The sequence below is a fragment of the Leptodactylus fuscus genome, chromosome 5 (assembly GCF_031893055.1).
Source record: "Leptodactylus fuscus isolate aLepFus1 chromosome 5, aLepFus1.hap2, whole genome shotgun sequence".
NCBI lineage: Eukaryota > Metazoa > Chordata > Amphibia > Anura > Leptodactylidae > Leptodactylus > Leptodactylus fuscus.
In genome coordinates, this window is record NC_134269.1 from 133,888,019 (window position 1) to 133,912,478 (window position 24,460).

General features: G+C 39.7%; 1 protein-coding gene across 2 annotated transcripts in view; it reads left to right on the forward strand.

Annotated features, from left to right (window-relative positions):
- The window catches only part of DOCK4 (dedicator of cytokinesis 4), a 259,057-nt gene that overhangs the window by 176,463 nt on the left and 58,134 nt on the right, over positions 1 to 24,460 (forward strand). For both annotated transcript variants that reach the window (XM_075274203.1, XM_075274204.1), the window contains exons 26-32: positions 1,884 to 1,982; positions 6,388 to 6,482; positions 12,101 to 12,176; positions 12,783 to 12,883; positions 14,931 to 14,989; positions 16,531 to 16,679; positions 20,511 to 20,596. In XM_075274203.1, coding sequence (XP_075130304.1) covers positions 1,884 to 1,982; positions 6,388 to 6,482; positions 12,101 to 12,176; positions 12,783 to 12,883; positions 14,931 to 14,989; positions 16,531 to 16,679; positions 20,511 to 20,596 — 665 coding nt within the window. The remainder of the gene's footprint in view (positions 1 to 1,883; positions 1,983 to 6,387; positions 6,483 to 12,100; positions 12,177 to 12,782; positions 12,884 to 14,930; positions 14,990 to 16,530; positions 16,680 to 20,510; positions 20,597 to 24,460) is intronic.

Genomic DNA, 24,460 nt, shown 5'->3' on the forward strand with positions numbered 1-24,460 from the left:
GGGATTCTAGTGATCCTTAATCCCACTCTGCGGTAAAAAACACTATGTGGACACGCTGTGATTCAGCACGGTTTTGGAAATTTCAGCATGTCAATTATATCTATGGAAACGCTGGAGGTTTCTTCTTAGTTAGAATTGAAGCAGAAATTCCGCAGAGGAAACCTCTGCAAACTCTCTGTTTACAGCACTGCGGGAAGAACCGCGATGCGTTGCTGCCGTGGTTTTTCCCACAGTGCTTTTTTACTATGGGAAAACCATGTTGGGAATTAGCATAAAATGGTTTTCTGAGCCCCCTGAAAAAAAAACAAAACCTGAGGCTGAGAAGGCTTTAAAATAAATAAATAAATAAAAGTACTTGTTCTTTGCTCTCATCCCATTGACCTCCTTCAGAATGCACTGATCAACTGATCACCCTAGGTCCCGCTCTTGGTAGTACATGCAGACAGTTGTTTGTCTTTGGGGACGACAAAAACATCCAGGCATTTCCTAAGGAGAGCTAGACCCCATTAGTTGTGTGATGTCGACATGCCCCATTAGGACATACAATGTGCACAGAAGTTGTTTTCTTGAGACAGCTTCTTTAGAAGTTAATTTGATAGTTGCCGTAGGTGATCCACCAAGATCTTGTGTGTTTGAGAATTTACACCATTAAAGGGGTTGGCCACTTTCAGACCAATATTGACAAACAAATGTACAATAAAAATATATACAATTTTTCAATATACTTTCTGTATCAATTCCTCACGGTTTTCTAGATTTCGGCTTGCTGTCATTCATTCTGTTACTTCTAGAGGATAAAACTCTGACCATGGTCATGTGATTTACGGTCCATGGTCATGTGATGAGCACACAGGTGCACGGCTCGTTATACAGCACAGTAATCAGACATCTGCCAGGTAATCAGCCGTGCACCTGTGTGTACATCACATGACCATGGACCGTAAATCACATGACCATGGACCGTAAATCACATGACCATGGTCAGAGTTTTATCCTCTAGAAGTAACAGAATGAATGACAGCAAGCAGAGATGTAGAAAACTGTGAGGAATTGATACAGAAAGTATCAATTGGAAAGTTGTATATCCTTCTATTGTACATTTGTTTGCCAATATTGGTCTGAAATTGGCCAACCCCTTTAACTATTGTGGGCTAAGCTATCCATATTAGATCTGTATGGGAATGACAGCGGGGACCCTGCACATCAGGTGTACCGGGACAGGGCAGCATTCCGTAATGTTTATATTCCAGGAGCTGTGCTGCTTACTCACCATAACAAACTGTTGTGGTGAGTGTAGGTACTGCAGCGCTTCTCCATAGACTTCAGCGGGATAGTGCTGTAGTACCAAACCTTACCACAGTTTGTACTACGAGTGAGCAGTGCAGCATATAAACATCATTGGAAGCTGCACTGTCAACTTTGTCAGACCCATGCAGATCTATTATTTATGGCCTAGCCTTGGTTTGCTTTTGGATTTGTTTTACAAGCCTTGATCTGTGTTCTCTTGTAATAAAAGCAACATATACAGTATGTTTAAACTAGAAAAAAAAAGGTTTTTCAAAATCTCTTCTCCTTCTGGATGGCGTAAGAGGTTATGAAGAGCATCTGGTTGCCATATCAGCAATATTGTTGGCAGTGATGCCACAGCTTTGCTGAATGTTCAGGATTTGTCATGTTCTTCCCCACAGAGCCAATTAAATGTCAGTAAGTTCTAACAATATGTCCTTGTCATTCTACAGCTTGCATGAGCTCGCTACAAAGTACATTGCTGTTATCCAATTATGCTTCTTTTATTGAGGGTCGGGGTTTATACACTGTATTTTTTTTTGCATTCTGAATTAACATGGATACATTCACTTATTGAATGATATTTGTATTTCCAGGGAGAATTTGTCGCATCTTTGTTGTCACTGTTGCGACAGATGACAGACAGACACTACCAACAACTTCTAGAAAGCTTCAACACAAAGGATGAACTTCGAGTAAGTGGTTAACTAAAGGGTTTTTTCTTCTATATTTCCCTTATATACCATAAATAGCAGAGCTGTGAAGTCGGATCGGGAGGAGGGCTTCAGTTTTCGGTGGAGTTTAAGTCAAAATAAGGTTTCTGAAAATGAATTAACTAATATATTATAGATTTATTAATAATGTATAATTACTGAGATGTTTACAAAATAAGGCTGTGTTTGGCACCTTTGTCAGTAGCTATGTCCGACTGGATTGCAAGAATAGCTCGACATGCAGCACTACTCTTCCCATTAAAGTGATGGACCCCATTACAAGGCAGTGGACTCTGTGGTGGAGGGTGGTGTTGGAGGGCATGGGGGGCCCATCATATGATGTCTAGCATGTTATGGGTCCTTCTTCAGTGTGAAAAATGCAGTAAAAACATGTAGCGTGACCAAGCTTACTTTTGACAAAGCTGATTTTTTTTTGTAACACAGATACCCAACAGGTCAGTCATGCCCCTTTTTCAAAACTTGACTGGCACATAATTTACCCACATAACATTTCAACTGGCGAAGAGCCTGCTGTACGTGGGAGCATTCTTTCAGGCCTAGGAGATTTCTTTACTCTTCTGGAAGGCCACCCTTTTTTGTGACTCTCCTGAATGTTCAGGAAGAATTGGCAATTTGTGTTCCCACACAGTATAATGCCCCCCTCTACAATATAATGCCTTCTGGTTCCCCACACAGCATTACGCCCCCTCAACGCACTGACATGCAGCATAATGGCCCCTTCAATGCCCCATACACAGTATATTGGTCCCATATTACCCCTATACCTGGTGTATTGTCCCCTGGGTGCTCCCACACAAGGTATATTGATTCATTACTCACCGCTCTGCTCTCCACTTATTTTCTATTCTAGTGTCTGCTGTAACTTCAGTACTCAGCACCTGCAACAGGGAGTAGAGCGGGGAGTAATGAATACAGCTCACTGTTGGATCCCCAGCGTAACATTAATGAGTAACTCTATCAGAGCTCATGGCTCTTCTAAAATGCTGCTAGGGCAGTTTGCTAAGACAGGTTGAAAGTCCATGGTTAAAGTCAAGATGGCACCTTTACTGAGTGGTCTGAGGGGAGACCATGTTCTCAGTCTTAGCGTACCGCCAGAGACTGTGGGGCATGTTTATTATCATTTCTTCTAGAGGTTGCCTTCTTTCTTGACCAGTTGTTGAAGGTTTTTGATGTTGAAGGTCTGTTTTTGTCTAATGTCCTCTAAGAGTCTTGTTTGGACTCTTCTTGCTTAGGGACATCGATGCCTACTTTTGTAAGTCTGTCCATGTCTTGCCTTCTTTAGATGACATTTACTTTCCCTCTTCAGTTCCTTTAAAGGGAGTCTGTCAGCAGGAAAATCGGTATAAAACTGATGACAGTACCTTACAGGGCTAGTTCTGTGTCAGGGCTTCGCTTTCTGTTCTAGATAACCACCCCTAACTGCAGACAAAGTGGAAAATGTCACCCAAGTAATTGGGGGTGGAACTGGGTGGCAGTTACGGGCAAGTATCTAGATCAGGGTGTGAAACCCCAGCAGGAAATAAAAACCCCTAAAAATCTTTTATTTTTTAGCTAACCGCTTAAGTAATCCGCTGTCACAGATCCTTCATAAACTTTATCCTGATATATGACATATTCTATCTTTTTTGGGATAGGTCACACAGGGGCCATTAACAGCAACAATCATGTGAAGAGATGAATTTACATCCGTGAGGCTGTGTGCAGGCTATTAACACAATACCAGGCAGCCGGAGAACTCTGTTGTGTGAATAAGTACTTAGGCTATGTTCACATGTTCAGATTAGTCCTGTTGTCATTTAGTGGAACTGTATTTTTTCCATATTGAATCCATTGGTATAATGATTATGCTGCAGATTTTATAGTCTGCAGCATAGTTATATTTTCCATTTTTTTTACTGTTGAATGTGAATGGTGTGACATTTCAAGAAATGTAAATGAAAGTCTTGTCTCTTTATTTAAACTTTAAAAGGATATTATGTGACCTGCTGTTTCAGATTTCAATTTCGTCATAATGTTTATTTTTTCCATACACAGAATTACTTTTATTGAGGATTCTTGGAATTGGATGCTTATAAATAGTTTAGCGCCTCATACAAAACAATAAAGACTTGCAAACCAAATTAAACTGGATCTCTATTTCTGTAGAATTTTGATAGAATGAAATATATTTCAATATTTTGTTCTCATATCCTCAGTAGGCAGGTGTAAGTAAATTAACTGATATACACATCTGCAGACCTGCATGAAGGGATATATTACAGACCTTAGTGTTGTAATCCCCCGATTTGTCTTTTCGGTTGTATCACGTAAAAGAAATTCTGTTGCGTTCTTGCTTTTGCCTGTGTCCCACCAATGAGCGTGCAGTGTCCACCATTTAATCTTCACTACATATTAAAGGACGTCCTATCTCAGGATTTGTATATGAAGATGATGTTCATCAAAAATAAATCAAGACCGCAGCATAAAATATTTGAGAATAATTTCCACAGAGGTCTTTTAAGTGGTCGCATGAATGTTGAGCTTTTTGTTGAATGCTTTATTATTTAGTACTTAGCTAATGAAGGACTCATTTTCATTTATAATTTACTACCAAGTCAGAAACCCATGTAATTCAATTAGGCAGTACAGATTGAAGTTTAGTCTTTTATGATTAAGTCATCAGAAAATGCAATATTTGAAGTAAATTCCTGCATTTCATGTAAGCCTTACATTCCTATGCGTATTTGTCATCTGGTAACTGCCAAATGCTAAAAATACAGCAAATAATTATTGACATAGAAAAGTAGAAGCAAATTGTATATTTAAAGGTTCATTCTCATCTTGTTAAGTGATATCCTGAGAATGAAGGAGCCACACTGCAGGTGTAGACTATAGTCTTTTCACAGGAGTGTCATGACCACCCTCTGTACATAGAAAGGCAGAGCACTTAGGGTTCCTTGCACATCTTATTGGCCCTGAGTGCTGTTAGTTTCACTGGGGTCCCTTCTATTCCAGGACCTCTAGGAAATCAAGGTCAATAAACCACCTATTGTGAAGTGATTGCACATTCTAACAATGGGAACACCTATTTTACCTAATATAGGTCATGGTTTAGAGATGCACTTTTATTATTAACATGGAGTGCAAATATTAGGAATAAAAATGTATGTCAGCTCAAATAAAACCCCATCATTGGGGAATATGTAATACCGTATATACTCGAGTATAAGCCGATCCGAATATAAGCCGAGGCCCCTAATTTTGCCACAAAAAATGGGAAAACTTATTGACTCAAGTATAAGCCTGGGGGAGGGGATATGCAGCAGCTACTGGAAAATTTAAAAAATTAAAATAAATACCAATCAGTTTACATTAAATGAGACATCATGGTCATGTGCATTATAGTCTTCTCCATGTGCCTCATAGTAATAGAAGTTAACCTCATCATGACCCTCACATTAACCCCCTGTGTGCCTCACATAAGAGTTACTGATATGTGGGACATATGGAGGTAAAAATTAGCTATCTTCATAATTAAGGTCCTTTATTATTACCCCCATTGTGCCTCACATATTAGTAACCCTTATATGGGGCACCGAGGGGTTAATATGAGGGACATGATGGGGTTAACTGATATTAATTTGAGGCACATGGAGTTACAGAAACTAAATTAATAACCCCAAATGCCTGACATTAATAGGAATAGTAACCCCAGCAGGTACCTTTTTGTTTTACTTTCACTTTATTCTAGCTTCCTCTCATCGATGCAGGGGCCTCCCGGGCTTTCATCTCTCTTGCTAGAGAAGGAGGAGTGTCCTATATCATTACTGTAGCAATAAGCCGGAGTATATGTGGTAATATGATAGTTTTCCACACACTTGTTACCAAAACTTTTGCTTGTGAATATATGGTGTTGCAGTCCTTAGACTACATCCACAGTTACAAAGTGCGGACCGAACACATTTATGATAATTCTTAGTAAAGAGATTTGTTTATAGTCTTCTCATTCAGGTTCTGTATTCATATTCACTCCAGACATCCAGTTTTTCAAAGTAGTTGGAATACGAATTGGCAAGGACAGTGTATAAGACATTCTTCCCCATTTCTCCATTATGAATTAAAATGTGTGTATTTCTAGAGTGACTACACTTGTTAATGGTCAGAACAGGGATGATATTTGGAGTCTAATAGCTTGTGGTATAAATAATTTTGAACAATTTTAAAGTGTCTTGTGCCAAGATATGCTTGAGCTTGTTTCTTAAAGCTTGCAATAGGAAATCACTGTAATCTGTTTTCTGCTTATGACATTGTGGCAGATATGTTGTGCTGGTCATTATTTGCACCTTTAAAATATCTGACTAGTTTATATGTTTCTGTTTTTCTATAGGATTTTTTATTGCAAATCTTTACGGTGTTTCGGATACTTATTCGACCTGAAATGTTTCCTAAAGACTGGACGGTTATGCGGTTTGTTGCCAATAAGTAAGTAGCTACAGCTTCTAAACATGACCGTAAATGGGGAGAAAATATTAACTGGCATGTACAGTTTAGATTAAATAGTTTGGTTTTTTTTAATTAAATTTGATGAATGGCTACCTTTAGTAGACGTGAGCCTACTATTAAGGTTGTTTTAAACTTTATGTAGGAGTCTAGATACTACATTATTATGTATTAAAAGATGCCTAACCTGCTAATGTAATGGTGGAATTTTGCATGGCTGAGCTTTAGTTTGCCTGGAAGATGAGCACAGGTTAACAATATCTGGTTGTACTTAATGTCCCTCTTATGGTTAAAATAAAATGTTCATGCTTGTTCATCTTAAATATATATTTCTATGGGGTTTGAGGATGTGACTGTTGAAAGTGGGTGTATGACTGATAGCTGTCTAATCTTCATGAACATACAGCAAATGTAGGTTATAAAAAAAAAATAAATGTTGCCCACCAGAGACTGATGATTTTTTTTTTTTAAACAGTTTATATGCACTTATTTATATCTATATATTTTTTATAATGTGTACAATGTTCAGCTGTGTCATACTCAAGAAAAGCGTACTTAAACACTATTCAGTCAAGTTTCAGCTGTACCAGTTTAGCACAGCATTCTACTTAAGCTGCATGTTATTTTATATTAACGGAATCTTTTCTGTTTGTATTTTTTGCTATTGTATTTCTGTACAGGATGTGTTGCACAGTGAGACACTGTTTTAAAGCTCAGTTCATTCCGTACAGCAAACCTGTATAACATGGTTTTGCATTATTGAAAACTTGTTCCTAGTTACTGTCAAATGTAAATATGCCAAAGATCAGTCGACAAATGAACAAACCCTCATTTGTCTGGTGATCACAGTACATCACCTTATATAACCAGATAAGAGCTACCTACCGACACTAATAACATGGTATGTGGCGAAAGCAGTCACAATGATTGTTCCATGGAAATAGAGTATGGAACAATTTGCTATATTGTTGAGCTCTGCCCATTGTAGAAGGACCATAATAGAACAAGTTCTTTCTTAAGAAGAAATAGCAAGGCCTCCTGCAGACCTCCTTGCTCTGACCATTTATACTCATAGTTTTAAAAGGAGATTTTCATGTCAGAAAATAAATATATTTTTTTTATATAAGGAATGGTTATGCCATTTTCCCAAATACTTTGACATCAGTTCCTCCAGTTCCTCATAGTTTACTGCTTGAAGTCCTTTGTTGGACGCCTTTATTACATCACTTGTAAAGAGTATGACACTTCTGACCTCCATAGCAGCTTGTTTGAAGAATTTTCTGTCAAGTTAAGGTGCATATACCGACTGTGCTTAATAAAACCACCCCATCAAAATCATGTGTACTATTCATTAAAAGGGATGTCCGGGGAGTGTAAATTAACTTACGGTACATCTTCTGGAAGTTCTGGAGCAGTTCCAACTCCCAGTCATGTGATTGGTACCAGCCCCCATTCCTTGGATCACTATGCCTCCTTCCTCCTCTGCAGTTTTCACAAGGGGGATAGCTTTACTATACTCTTCCAGTATGAGAGATGTGACCCTGGGAATGGGAAATGGTTCCAATCATGTGACCCCAGATCCAGCAAGTAATTGGAAGAAGAATGTTAATACTCCTAGACAACTCCATTAAGGAGTTCGAACATCAAATATACCATCTACTGCTATCCAGTTGAAATGTAAAATTTTTGTAATGTATTTCCTTAATCTTAGAAAAACCCATACTTGGCTGACAATACCAGTACCACTCATAGGATCTTATTTAACTAAACTAGTGTGGGAAAATTCTAGCCTTCCACTGCAGTCTTAAAACAAAATAAGTAATCTTTTAATAGTTGTTACAGACAACAATTGTCTGACTCTGCTCTTACTTCTATGCTACTTGTTACTGTTCTAAAATCAGATTTGTTGGTGGGATGCACAATATAACGGTCTGATCCAGCTATCCCCTGATGGAAGGTGTAAGGGGAAATAAGGATGAAGTCAGAGCTGTTAAACAATCCTTCATCCAGGGCAGAACTTAAGTTCTCTGCCCTTACTCTCTATCTAAACACACAAATAGTGGTTTATGGATGAGGCTCAATCCTTTGCTGGGAGATGAGCCACTTTTACAGGAGTCTTTCAGCTAAACAAGCATTTAGACAACAGATTCCTAAAGTTCTTGGTCACTTCAATACATTTTGCATGGTTGTAACACCAGCTATACTGTTATGAAGTGTGTCAGTTAGCCGACAGTCTACACTATGCAGCAGGTAGCCTTTTTTGATTACTACGTGATCAAATGGGGTTCAGTGGGTGTTGAGCCATAAAGGAACAAAGTATTACCAGTGAACACTAGTCAAGTATAGAAGCTCGAAATCAAAGCAAAGGCTTGCTGCAGGGCTAGCTCTTTACAACCCTTTACTCAGGATTCCATCACAGCGGAGCTGAACTCACATTGCCTCTCCTCCTAGCGGGTACAACTTGGCCTCTATTCTGCTAGTGACCTCCCACATATGCTAGAAATGCATCCGCTACTAGCAGGAAGCTGCCAATGAATAACATATTACGGATAGTATCTTCTACATCAGTCTCTTTGCTAGAAGATACTGACGCAGGAGCAGCACACAATTCCATTATTATCCAATAATGTGTGTTAAAAGAGGATCTGTCATCTCACTTGCCATGTCTGCTTTAGTAAACATGTAATTGTAATTTCCATGAACTAACAAATCTGGAGTAGCTTTTCTTAGAATTGATCCTTTGTTATTCCGTCTTACAATTTGAGTAATTGGCCAAATGGGCATTACCAGTTGGGGATGTGTCCCTCCATAGTCTAATATTGTCCTACCAGCACTGTACAGGGACGCACCGACGACTGGTAACACTCGCACATTTTTAAGATAAGATAATCCTTTAATAGTCCCACATTGGGGAAATTTCAGCATGTTACAGCAGCATAGTAATACAGATACAGGATAATACACAGTAATATTACAGACGTAGACACACATAAGCTGAGAAGAGATATACTAGGAGTCCATAGCAGCTAAGGAAAAACGGAAGAGAAAGAGGAAGACCTCATGGTCATCGTCATAATCATTAGTTCTCTGTGCGGAGTGATCTATGCTTGGTCTGATGTAGATTATACACCCTGGTTGCGGTTGGAAGGAAGGACCTGCGATAGCGCTCCTTCTCACACTTGGGGTGAAGCAAACAGGGACTAACAAAGAAAGAGTTAGAAGAAAAGATTCTGAGTGGGGAATGCAATTATCTCCTAAAACACATGTCAGGAGAGATGACAGGCCCTCTCCAGATGCTTCCCGTACAAAGGAACTCATATTCAAAGTGAGATTCTGTTGCTCTATATTGCACCAATACAACCACATTGTATAGTTTTAGCTCAGCTGAGTGTTAGCTGCTTTCCCAAGCTGTGTATACTTTCTACTCAGCAGGAGCAGGCTGTAGGTTTATATTACTTTTTGTCAATTTGTTAGGTGGATCCTAAATTTTTAGATTGATAAACATTACCATGAATTCATGTGAGCCACCTGGGAGTTTAAAGAGAGTCCCATACCTCCCTCAAGTATATTTAACTGAAACCACCATGTTACAGAACACATTCAAGTAATAATATACCTTTGTTATGTAAGTTACCTTTGTTATGTAAGTTACTTTTGTAAATTTGTTGAAAAACATCTTTAAAGTCTTATGCAAAAGGTGCAGCTGTGAGTGCAATGCTCTTGCTGCCTACTTAGGATGAGTGACATCGTACCAGTAGAACGATCACCTTTCACTGCACTGGATGGCACAAGCAGGATATGGTAGGGGTCTGAATGGCGAGAGCAGTGCTCCAGCTAGCTAAGCCTGCCCCAATGTACCAGCTATCTTATTTGCATGAGTTGTTTTCAAAAACTGCAAAAGTGACATACATAACTAGCGTCTATATTCTTTATCACTATGATGTACTCTGTAACTTGGTGGTTGCAGTTGGATATGTTTGGGTAGCTGGTAGACTACAATGCAATGTTAAATGCAGATAAGCAGAACAGACTTCGTAGTGACTGATATACAGTAGCAGAAGTAATATGTATATAAATAGGCTTAGAATTGTTATCACTGGGTCCATACTCAGTTACTGGGCTTCTATCCATTGTCATTAAGCACATAACCACTCGGGGTCAGTCATTTGACCACTTGACACAAGGATTATGGTTTCAGCACAAGCCATGCCCCTGAGGAGGAAATAGGTCCTTGTAATTGAATGAAACAATTAATTAGCTTTGCCAGTCATGAAACCAATTAAAAGACTAATGTCTTTTGCTATTCAGCTACATAGTGAAGCACTCTAGCTCACTTCCAGTTCCTGCAGCTGCTCCTAGGCGCTGTGTGCCAGCCACACCACTTTCTCTTCATAGAGCGAGCAGGAGAGACCCAGGGGAGATGCTTCATTTGATTAAAGACTAAGAAAAACATAAATAGCACATTGTGGAGTTGAGAGCTCTTTAGGGTTCACTAAATCTCCCCACGTGAAATCACACAGCTTTTTATTGATACTGTAAATATTCAGCTGACATGGCTTTTTTCTTATTTTGCTGTGTATTTTGTGGTACTTCAGATACAGCTGCATACAGAATACTGTGTACAGATTACGGCCCATTCCACTGGAGGAGGCACCTGATCGTAATAGGACTATACTGATATGACTTTGTATCATTTTCATAGCTGTTTAAAGTTGAAGTGCCAAAATCTATATATTCTACTAAGCAATGTTCTGAAGTTACCGTAATAAGCTTGATTTATTTGTCTTTATACTATGCATTTGTCATAGAGTGCTCACTATTACTTTGTGACTTGACCCAATGTGGTTTTGGTATGTCATGGGTCAACATGTCTGCCGCTGCAAATGGACCAAAAATAAAATAAAATTATTACTCACGTGTCCCTTTCCTCTGCATATGGAATGTGACTGCTGTTACTATTGAAATTTACCATTGAAAATGCAACACAATTCTGGTGCACTTCATGCAAAATATCTGGTGCACATGCTTTACACCATATATATGAATATATTGGCCACTTTTTGTGCCTTGCTCAACAAAGGGGTGAGGATTCTGAGGCTCATAGCTTGTTGAAAAGAGTGGCAACATGATGTGCCAAGTTATATTTGGTGAAATTTAGACTAGACATTCAGTAGATGTGCAAAATTCATCATTCAGCTCAGCATCGGACAACTATCGAGTCTAAGTTTTCACTGCCTTACTTTGAGACAGTAACCAAATTGTCCACTAGTAGTATAAAAGCTTAAGATACAAGGCCTACATCATGAAAATTAGAGCTTATTTGTTTCAGAAATTTCGACCACTGTCCTAATGATCTGAATTGGGCTTGCAGTAATCCATATGTTTTGCTACAGAGGCAACTCTGTTCAGATACTTATTTCCAGGAGCCAAAATTCTGTAAGAAATCTACCTTGTGTGAATATGCATATTTGTATGAGACTAGTATGGGTGGCACAAAATAAGGGTGTGTGAAAACATAATTAAACATTTGCTGAATTTATGTCAATTAAAACCCATTGATATGAAAGTTGAGTTACGTGAATTATTCCTTTCTTTCCTAGTGTAATTATTACTACTGTATTGTATCTATCGGATGCTCTTCGGAAGAACTTCTTAAATGAGGGATTTGATTACAAGGTGAGAATGACTCTTAGGCACACATGTTGTGATGCACAAATGGATGAGACCAGTTATTGTAATTTACAAAGTCTATGACCATCTTTTTATAATAGTATTACTGATGTTTATCTGATGTCATAGCAGGGTGGGCTCAATAGTTAGCACTTATTCCCTTGTATTTGGAGATGTCCTTTAACTCAACAGCAGATGTTGTGGGACATAAAGATCAGAAAAGTTGGATTTAGACATGTCTGATCCTTTTGAAGATATGCCACCACCAGAGTTGTTTAGCTGTCACTGATCCAACTTCCTCCTCTCTCTATTGAGGACACATGCACACTTGGCTAAGCTGAGTGTCCATTTATAGTATATAGCTGCGAGTTGATTAAGTTGTATGGGCAAATTAAGTTTAGATTTAGGAAGCATCTATATAGAGCCATACATACTAAATGACAGATTTATAAACAATGAGAGACAGTAAACTTGCCGGTTCTGGAGAAAGGATATTAGTCACAGCAGTACCCCAGCTTAAAAGATAGAAAACTCATCAGTTCAGTTTACAGCATGCTTCCTCTTAACAATGCAAAACATAAGGTGATACATTTGTGTTTTTTCCCCACACAGATATGGGATTCCTACTTTTACCTTGCAGTCATTTTTATAAACCAGTCTTGTTTACAGTTGGAGATGTTTACCCCTTCTAAGATGAAGAAAGTGCTGGAGAAGTAAGTGTTAATCCTTTTTTTGTGTGGTAGTGAGATTGCCATGTTTTTGGGTAGATTGGCACACAGTGGTAAATACACAAGAAATTCAGTCTACAGTACCAATTGTACTTTACCATTGTTTCACACTATTGAATATTGAATGGTACAGGTGAATAAGAAATTTGAAATAGACATACATTTTATCAGTGGAAAATGGGGGGTTTTCACCACTTTTTAGGCTCTATTTTTTTCTTTCTTCTCTTTCCCTCCTGTAACAACATTCACACTGAAATCTCTGCTATATCCATAGTGGTCTCCCAAAATGTAATAACAGCTTGTGCTAAAGATTGTGCTTAAAATGCAATATGTGGGTCCTACAAGGACCAGAAATAGGAATAGTACCTCTTGTACACACAATATAGCACCTTTTCCTGATAAGTCATCCAACTTTAAATATCCTGTGTATTTCAGTTATAAAAAGAAACAAGAGTAAATATAGAATGTTATAGTTTTATTATCTCTTCTATATTATAAAAATGAATTTCTGTCTGTCTGTTCTCTAATGCAAACCAAACGACTGTACCGATCTTCACCAAATTTGGTACAGAGATACTTCAGGTATCCAGGAAGGTTTAAGACAGGACTCCAACTCGCTCGGACGTACTGTTGCTGAGATACAGCATTCCAAACACAATGCCCCCCCTTTGCCAATACAAACCTGCAAGTCTTTCACTCATATTCCAACTACAATACACACGGTCACTCCACATGCACAATACAACACTGATATCCAAACTGAGATACACGCATCAGAGGATTAGATACACAGATCAGCACACAGTATTACAAGCCAGAGGATTAGATACACGCGCCTGCACACAGTCCCACACACCAGAGGATTAAATACGCGCTTCTGCACACAGTTCCACACACTGAAGGATTTAGATACGTGCGTTTGCACACTTTTCCACATGCCAAAGGATTAGATGCACGCGTCTGCACACAGTACCACACGCCAGAGGATTGGATACATGCGTCTGCAAACACAGTACCACATGCCAAAGGATTGGATACACGCATCTGCACACAGTTCCACACACCAGAGCATAAGATATGCACGTCTGCACACAGTACTACATGCCGTAGTATTAGATACGTGCGTTTGCACACAGTTTCACACGCCAGAGGGTTAGATACACGCGTCTGCACACGGTTTCATACGCCGGAGGATTACATACACAGATACATGTGTCTGAACACAGTACCACACTTTGGAGGATTAGATACATGCCTCTGCACACAGTACCACATGCCAGAGAATTAGATACGCGCTTCAGCACACAGTACCACACTGGGAAGGATTAGATATGCGTATCTGCACACAGTACCACACGCCAGAGGGTTAGATACATGCGTCTTCACACAATACCACACACTGGAGGATTAGATACACGCCACTGCACACAATACCACACGGGGGAGGATTAGATATGTGCCTCTGCACACAGTACCACATGTCAGAGGATTAGATATGCACCACTGCACACAATACCACAGGCCAGAGAATTACATACGCATCTCAGCACTGAGTACCACACGCCAGCGGATTATATACACGCGTCTGCACACAGTACCACACCAACAAGGATTAGATACTTGCAACTAAATACAATACTACACGGGGAAGGATTAGATACAGCTTCACTTCAGGTATCCATAACAACTGATCACAGGTTTTTCACTGATATCCAAAATGAGATACACATAATCACATGACGCTTATGGACATAGACACAAACATACAAAATACACCAGTGCAAAATTGGACAATTCTTATGGGGCCACTACACAAACATAAAATGTAATATACCCGTGCAAAGCCGGGTCCTCCTGTTAGTGTGTATATATATATATATATATATATATATATATATATATATATATATATACTGACATTTTTACAATGTGAATACTCAACGGGGTATATGGCTCTATACACTGTGCGCGACTCTTCATTATTGTCTGTAATGCTATTTTATTGAATGCTTGCCATTTGTCATCTCCTTAGATATGGTGACATGCGTGTGACAATGGGCTGTGAAATCTTCAGCATGTGGCAGAATTTAGGTAGGACGATCCTTATTTGGTATTTTATAATGAAACTGCAATGGCTAGATGTCAAGAGCTTTGTGATCATTAAGTGGGCATACTTCAATTGCCTGTATGAAAAGATTATACGCAGTGACTTGCTGGAGCAATAATTTCTGCCCTGATTTATCACAGCACTCTTGACAGCTGTAAGTGACTATTACATGGTTTGGTAGAGAATTATCTCATGCCTACATCTGTTTCTGACTCATTATTGGTGATGTCTTATCATACTGAAATGCTGAAACCTGCAACGGGAAACTGACTAAATGAGTTAAAGTCACATATAATCATGGACTAGCTGATACTGTAGCTAGGAATAAGGATAAGATTAAGTATTGTGAAATATCCAGTGCATATTCCACAAATTGTTAATTCAGTACATTATCACATAATGCCTACTCCTGTATATGTTGGATTGTACTAGGTCATAGAATTGTCATCAAATTCAGAGCAAAGACCATGAGAGGATATTTCCAAAATAATGTTCTGGGGTACATTCAGATTTGGGTTAAAAAAACATTGGAAAAGATTTCCCTAACGACTTTAAGAATTAATCCAAAAAGAGGCCATAGAACTTGTTTCTTGATCTTCTGCTGTCATTTCTAGATGGCTTCAGAGATTAAACAGGAGAGTCTATCAGCACGGTGAAGCATTTTAAACCAGTGACCTAAATTTATATGTCATTTTAATTCCATTATTTATACAAATTAGAATTTACTTCTGTTTTCCAAATTGATTTTCTTTATCTTTTACCAAATTAATATTTCTAGATTTTACTCTAAGGCCAATGCCCCACATGGCTTAAATACGCGCTGCGGGCACGCTGCAATTTCCAAAACCTATGTGGTTTTGGAAATTGCATCATGTCAATTATATCTACCGAAACGCCAGTGATTTCTTATATGTATAAATGAAGCAGAAAGTCGACAGAGGAAAACTGCAAATATTCTGTCAAAAGCACTGCATGAAGAACTGTGATGCGTTGCTGCCACGGTTTTCCCCACAGTGTTTTTATGCTGTGGGATGCCTCGTGGGGCCTTAGCCTATAGCCGTTTTTAAAGTGCTGCTTCTGCGCCTTTTCCATTGTGGGACCCCCCTTCCCCCATAAAGCTCAGAAAATTGAAGGGGCCACACGGTGGCTCATTGGTTAGCACTGCAGCCTTGCAGCGCTGGAGTCCTGGTGTTCAAATCCCGCCATGGACAAAAAACCATCTGCAAGGAGTTTGTATGTTCTCCCCGTGTTTGCATGGATTTCCATCCCATATTCTAAAAAAAAAAAGACATACTGATAGGGAAAAATGTACATTGTGAGCTCTAAGTGGGGCTCACAATCTACATTTAAAAAAAAAAAAAAAAGCTCAGAAGATTGAGTTTGAATTTGTCCTAACATAGACAGCAATACTTTACAATATATAACCTCAGATAAAAATGGCTTTTCCTTCTTTTATGGTAGTTTGACTATGTAGAGATGCTTATTTTCTCCAGTGTAAAAGAACTATTTTGGGGTTTTTTTGTAGGTGAACACAAACTGCATTTTATCCCAGCCTTAATTGGTCCATTCCTAGAGGTCACATTGATACCCCAACCTGACTTGCGAAATGTAATGATCCCTATTTTTCATGACATGATGGACTGGGAGCAAAGAAGAAGTGGCAACTTTAAACAGGTACACATAGTAAATTAGAAGCTTGTACACTTTAATGTCATTATAGATGTCATTCTGTAACACTCGTTTTTAGGTGAAATTTCTGTGACCATTGTGGGTTTTTCTTTAACTAAAGGAGGGATATCAACAATTGTGTCCACGTGTGTATGTTAAACAGTAGTTTCTGCTGACTTGGATGCAGGTATTAGGTCCAGTGTCCAGGTCCTTTAGGGTTTTGCTATGTATACAGTACTTGATTATTTTGAGATGCCTTGACTTAAACAGTTTCCCTTACGGTGGTATTTCTGTGTCAAACCTTTTTGATCTACTTTGTCTGTATGATATACCATAAGTGACTTGGCAACAAGGTGGCTGTACTTGTGTGGCTTTCCCAGTTTAAGACAATAGGAGTTTAAAAAAAAACAAAAACAAAACTCATATAGACTTCAGGGCTACAAAGTCTGACAAGTTTCCTGCTGTTCTTGGCCAGTGTCCATCTTGGATTGTCTCTTCTTATGGCAGGTGGGGATTCACTTTATCACCTGTAGAAATGCCATAAATGTCTTCTATCAATAAATCACTTCAACCTTAGCCATAGTCTCCATTATTTTGTTCCTGACAATTGGAGGATTAATGGATGTCTTCTATCAGGTCTCTTTTGTCTAGGAGCCTGTATAGGAAATAACCTATTGTATACTCTCTATTGTTTTATATTCAGGTTCCCAGGTGACAACCATTGCCTGGGACCTGAATATAACTGCAAGCTGCAGCAGAGCCGTGCTAGAAGATCCCTGTGAAAGACCCAACAGGTAGAGACCTCATAGTTGAGGCTTTGGGGCTTGCATGGGTTCCTCTATGTGAGGACATAGTTGCATTTTTAGCTTTTGTCTTGTATATCACTAACTTTTAATAGTCAGCCGTTCAATAGGTTTATAGATTTTCACTTAGTGTTATTTTGTTTGTTAGGCTGTAATGGTGTTGTAGAGATCACAAACTTGTATACATTACCAGTATCGGTTTCAAGTATTTTATTGAACTGGAGACATAATCTTGGATCAAAGTAGCCTGTATTTATTTAGGCCACACAATTTTGACACTCCAGTACGTTTTCCTATTTTCCAGCTCAGAGGTTTGCTAAGTGTTCCAAGTACTTTTGCAGCTCCCACTCGATTTTTCTCCTGCTGTCTGAAACCATTTCTTTACACCCACCATCATGCTGCTCCATAGGAACATCGATTTGAAACATTGTTTAACGCACACACAATAAATGACTTTGATTTCTATGCAGGAGCAGTGTTGTTAACCCTTGGACTGATATCCTTCAGTCCATAGTTATAGGTGCAGTCGGTTAGTGTGTGTACATGAACTTACCCTGCATGTTGTTATTTGCTAAATAAGGTTACACCTCTGATTGATAAATCATGTACTATGTGTCAAATTGGTTTACTGTACCAAATTACGAAATCTAAAGATGTTATTGATGCCTTGTTATTTTCATGAATACGTGGATAAATGTGCGGTCCATGTGTGTACAGTTTATACTTCAGAGTAAACATCAAACAACCTTGCAAGGATAAACGGACAGGCTAAGTATGTTAGGAATGTGCAGCTTTTCTCTAAATCATTCCTGAGGAACAAGATGCTTTCCTGGATTTAGTTTGATGGAGAATCATATAACACACCGTGTGAGAAATTGCTTTGTTCAATAGACGTGTTATTCATAACATGAAGCTTCCAGTCCCAATGCAAAGTATGCCTAGCCCCCTAATAAATGTTATTTATAATGTATGCTTAAGTGGCAGAAGGTATTCTGTGCCCCTCACTCTCTAGTGCACAGATACAAGCGCCGCCACTGCACTACACCTTGCAGCGATCCTCTTAGGTACTAGACTTCTAATACTATATAACGGCCTAAATGTATAAACCTCAAAGTTTGTAGTTCAGTAAATAAGGGGTTTTTTTAGACAGTTGTGGGGCACAGCACTATTTTCTTGTAGTCTTTTTAAAGTGGTAGAACCTGCAACAAACAAAATATAATAAAGATCTTTTCCAGATTGAAGATAGTAATGACCTATCCTAAGATGGATCGGTGGGTTCTGACATATAAAACACACTAGTCAGCTAGTATCAGCTTCTGTAACTGCCAGAATTGCACAGTGTATGAGGTAAATAGCCACAAAACAGTGTACAGTGCTGTCTTCCAGAAGCTGCTATCATCAGCTGATTAGTGGGGGTATCAGGTGTCAAACACACTCCTCTGCCTGACACTGCCTACCTGACTGTACAGATTATCAGGCACCAAAACTAACTGCACTGATTACTCAGGAATGGTGGTGGATAGAGACAAAAATCCAGATGTGCTGGGTTTAATAGAGGAGCACCTATTAACGGATGCTAAGAATTTGAGTTGGTGAAGTGTTGAAAGGTTTTCTTTAAAAGGTTGTTTTTTTGTTTTTTTTGGATGTATGAGTGATTAAAAATTTTGCAGCGTTTTAAAGATGTTAGTGGTGACGATCTGAAATCCTGAACGGTTGCCAATGGAGATACGACCATCAGACATTGTTGCCTGGTTCTCATGTATCTCATCTTCTCATGCGTGTAATGCCCTTGCCTAATAACCTGTCCACATAAGGAAACCTTGGGAAGGTTTCAGATAAGTCCCAGACCATAGAAAGTTTCTGTATTCATGGTCATATCCATTGGTAATTGATCAAAACAGAGGACTGGCTCACTAAGATGGTTAGAGAAAATCTCAAAAAAATTTATTAACATCTGCAAAAATGTTTAGCTATTGGAAAAATCTTCAATACAAACTGTAAAAAAAACTTTAAAAAACAGTAGATTATTCTTAGATGTTTCACAATCCACATTGACTGTAAATATGGCTGCTATATATGGGTTCAGACTGGCCCAGAGGGGAGTAGGTGAATCTTTTGGTGGACCCATGACCAGAGTGGTTCTCTAACCTCTTGTATTAGAGGTGCACAACACAGTACATTCCTTATACTATGTACAGATAGGCAGTATAAGGCATCTCAAACAGCCTATGCATCGAGCCAATAAACTGGGCAGATTATTTGACTGAGCAGATTATTAATCTATGCAGTTTATTATTATATAGATGGATTGGGTGGTCGCCACCCAGGTAAACAGGGTGCTGACAGGGCTCCAGGATAGAAACGGTCCAAGGCAAGTACTAGAAAGCCAGCTACTACTGAAGACAAATATGTGTCTGTGCAGCTTTAGGGATTTGTGACCAAAGGTCAGGTAGATTAATGTTACTAGTGAGTCCGACACCATAGGCCAGGCCATCCATGCTCAGTACTGAGAGTTATAACAGAAGTTTTTTTAACTTTTTTCTCATATGCATTCTGCTTGCGTAAAAAACTTTTCATTATGTTTGCAATTCATTTGTGTGGAAATATAGTAGGTTCCCATTATTAAAGGTGATGCATTGTAAGATCGTGGTCTCTGAAGAAGATAATGCATTAGCCAAAAAGTGCATCAGTTTTTAGCCAAATAAATATGAATGTCCTGGAATGTGCATCGCATGAGATGAAGCCCTGCAGGAAAAGGCAATCTAGTGTTGGCTGCACTCCTTTTTGTTAGAATCCATATATAGCTAGCTGCCTTAGCATCAGCATCAGCTCATGCATCTCAGCTTGTAGTGTAAAGTCACATTGCTCCATGACAATTAGTACTGAGATCGTTCTCATGGAATGGTGACAGCTTAACACTGGTGACAATATGACCTATGACAAGAATTTTGACTAACGGAGCACACATCGTGCACTGAACCCTGAAGGAATACTGGCACAGTAAAACAAAGCACCTTTTATGTTTGTCTTTGAGGTGGAAGCAAAGCTAATTGATAAACTGGATAGCCTGATGTCTGAAGGAAGAGGTGACGAAACCTACCGGGAGCTCTTCAACAGTATGTAAGTAATATTCAATACAATATTTCAATGACAGATGTGGGTAATGGCTATGGCTTTGTGTCTAGAGTATTTGGGACTTTAGTATATATATTAGTGTATATATATATATCATCTGCTGAGTACAGTACTAGTTCATTAATGAAAGAGAGGGAGCTACTGTATGACTGTGTGTGGGTGGTGAGTTGGAGTTTATAATGTTTTCTAGGGAAGGTATAAAAAATAAGGTAACCAGCAGATGCTTCATTAAATGTGTTGGTTTAAATAGCCAAGAAAATGTTGTTTGTCATCAGTGGAGCTTGTGTGTGTATTACTAATGATTTGTTGTTGTTAGCACTGTCATACTGTGTTGTCAGGGCTGCATGTGTATATTTATATATGGATATTATAATCCAAAGCCAGGACTGTTTGTGGAAGCATATGGACAAGCATAGCTCCTGCTATTCCTGTATAGGCATCTGTCTGTATTTGCTTTCATGTACTGTACCTCTTCTGGGTAAACTATAATACAATAAAGCACAGTATACTAAGCACTTAGGCTTCTATTAACTATCTTGATTTCTCTGCATATCAGTGAACTCTATTATTATACTTGAGTGACCTCATAATTTTGGAATCCATATATTACTGTAGACCTAGCTTGCAGGGGATATTATTTCTCAGCAATACACAAATGCACAGGATATGTGTGTGTGTGTGTATGTATATATATATATTTAACTTTATTTATGGCAAACTAGAACAGAATAATACAGTTCCAGGATGACAACCTAAAATTGCTGGATGGGACTGCTGCAACTTTTGATGTCTATTTAGGAAAACCTATATTTTAGTTGTTCTGTGGGCAGCAGTTGGCAATGGCACATTTAGTGCAGCTGCCACCTGTGAAAAATTGTAGTACAGTAACAAGAAAGGCATCGTCTTTGGACTTAGTTGGCTGCACTAGTTGCCCACTTAATACTGTAAATGTTAACATAGCTAGCAAAAAAAAAGAATTAATGGCTTTGTTATTTACTAGAGATGAGCGAACAGTAAAATATTTGTTATTCGTTTCGAATAGCCGCTCAATATTCGACTATTCGATTGAATACCAAACCCCATTATAGTCTATGGGGAAAAATGCTTCGTTTCAGGGGAACCCACCATTCGACTCAGGAGGGTCATCAAGTCCACAATGACACCTCAACAAATGATAACAACACCTCTGCAATGCAACTGGGACAGCAGGGGAGGCATGCCTGGGGGCATCTAACAAGCCCAAGTCACAGTTTTACCCCACCATTACAGCCTATCAACTACACACTCTCCACACTCAAAAAAACCTCTATCAAAGTAGGAAAATACCTGGAAACCTTCTTTCTTCCTCAAATGGATGGACAGAAACCCAAATTTAAGCTAAAGAAACAATAACAAGCACCCCTTTAAAACACGTTGCCCATGACAACCACAGATGGAATAGGCAATGGGAAATCCAAAAGCCCCCCACCCTTAACTGTCATTGTGGATGGGTGTGTGAGATGTGGTAAGACCTTCCAAAATTCACTTTTCTGGCCCTTAACGTGAGCCCTTCCAAATTAAGTTAGAGGCCCTTAAGCTGAGCTACCAGCAGAGTTTTTTGCCCTTTAGGTGACTTCAGCCTTTTACCAGCAGAGTGTTAGCCCCTTTAAAATTCTTAGCCCCTAAAACGGTGGTTCCAGAACCATCACTCTCATTGTGTTGGATTGATGCAGTGGATTTTACTGAGGACCTAGACATTGACCTTGATTTTGATTGGGAAATTGATAACATTTTGGCATCAAGTCCTGGGGGTAACTTTTATTTAGAGGACCGCAAAGGTGGAGAATTGGCTGCAACCACTACTACCGGTAATGGTCCTCTAATATCGGACTCTACATTACCTCTACAGGGTTCTGATCAGGTGTTAATAGTCCAAACAACATGCTCCAGTACTTTAGATTTAGATCAGAAACCACTTTCCCTTCCGACACCAGATTTAACCAAGCGTCACCATCATCATCCTGCTGAGATAGAGCCACTAAAGGAAGCCTTGCCTTCAAAGGCATGTTCAGGAGCTGCGACTGAGCCAAATCTAAGCACAGAGTGCTTTGGAACTGAACAAAATTCACCAGCAGTGTTTTTGACCCTTAGGGTGAGTTGAGCCTTGCACCAGCACGTGTCCTATAACATCAGAAGGGCCCTAAGTTCTACACTAAGTTGCACAAAGTTGCACCACTGACGTGTGGACAAGTGCATGCGGCCAGGGACGCTGCATCTCAATCAAGGCACACTGGCTGAATGTAGTTGAGGCTGGAACCGGATCGCAAACTGTGGCGGCCTGCCTTGTCTCCCCGCCCAATATTCCGGGCAGGAGTGCTGAAACACCACCCTCCTCCTCTGCCGTTAAATCGACCCCAGCTACGAGCAGGAAACTCTGCAACACTGGCACGGGGAGATGTCAGCAGGCCGTGCTGAAGCTCATCGGCTTGGGGGACAGACAATTGATATGGCAATATGGTTTTCCCCGCTGCACCTGGGCCCACGCATGTTTACGTATGTGATAATGGCCGGAACCTGGTAGCAGATCTGGAGCTTGCCATGTTTTCAACTTGTTGGTGCAAAGCTTCTTTGAAACCTACACCATTGTGCCTGATATACTGGTCAAAGTGCAGCCATTTTCGTAAGTGAAAAGTAGCCTCTGCTAGGCTGAAAACATTCAGAACACACTCCTGTCATCTTCACACCGTTGGCTGGCGGAGGAAGATGAGGGGGATGAAGTGGCATTTCATGTCACTGTCCCACACGAGGCTTGAGGGTGAAGTTCAGTGCATCCCATTGCTTCAGCATGGATGGTGTGAAGGGGAGTTGAAAATGGAGGAAATGGAGAGTGACCCTTACAGTTGGGGGCAGCGAAGTCATGCCAAGTAACACACTGGCACACATGGCTGACTTCATGTTGGGTTGCTTTTCAAGAGACAAAGGCATAGTTCACATCATGGAGAGCAAACAATACTGGATTGAACAAAAAAATTGGATTGAGCTGATATAGCATGACTGAATTGCTGTGTATCACACTTAGCTTTTGGGGGGTAGACCCTTAAAAATTGGATTGACCTTACATGGCCTGACTGAATGAACGGCTGTCTCCCACTTAGCTTCGGGGGGTAGACCCTTAAAAATTGGATTGAGCTGATATAGCCTGATTGAATTGCTGTGTCTCCCACTTAGCTTTGGGAGGTAGACCCTTAAAAATTGGATTCAGCGTACATAGCCTGACTGAATTTCTGTGTCTCCCAGGTAGGTTTTGGGGTTACACACAGTGAAAAACTGGATTGAGCGTACATAGCCTGACTGAATTTCTGTCTCTCCCACCTAGGTTTGCACGTATATAGCAAGAAGTAACTGCTGTGGATTCCTCCTATTTTGTGGGGGACACTCCAAATAAAAGCAACAAGTAACTGTTCTGTATCCCTGTTTTCCACCGTCCGTGGAAAGCTCGACTCCTGTCCCTGCAGTGTATAGCTCTGAGAAGAGCTGTTGTTGTTCTTCGGTGTTTCCCTGCCTATCTCAAGCTAATGCCTATCTAGCCCTCAGCAGATATGTTTCTCTCCCTATCTCTCACCGTGAAATGACATGAATATGGTGGCGGCCGTTCTTATGAATGGGAGGTCACATGTTTTCTGCAGCCAATGGGTTTTTAAATTTTTTTCACTGCCTCCGTTGTTGTAGTTCCTGTCCCACCTCCTCTGCACAGTTATTGGTACAAAAAATGCGCCAGGGAAGGTGGGAGGAGATACAAATTTTTTCTGCGTATGCCGCGTGGTATTTGATTGGGAATGAATACATCGAACGGCCTGATATTCAATCGAA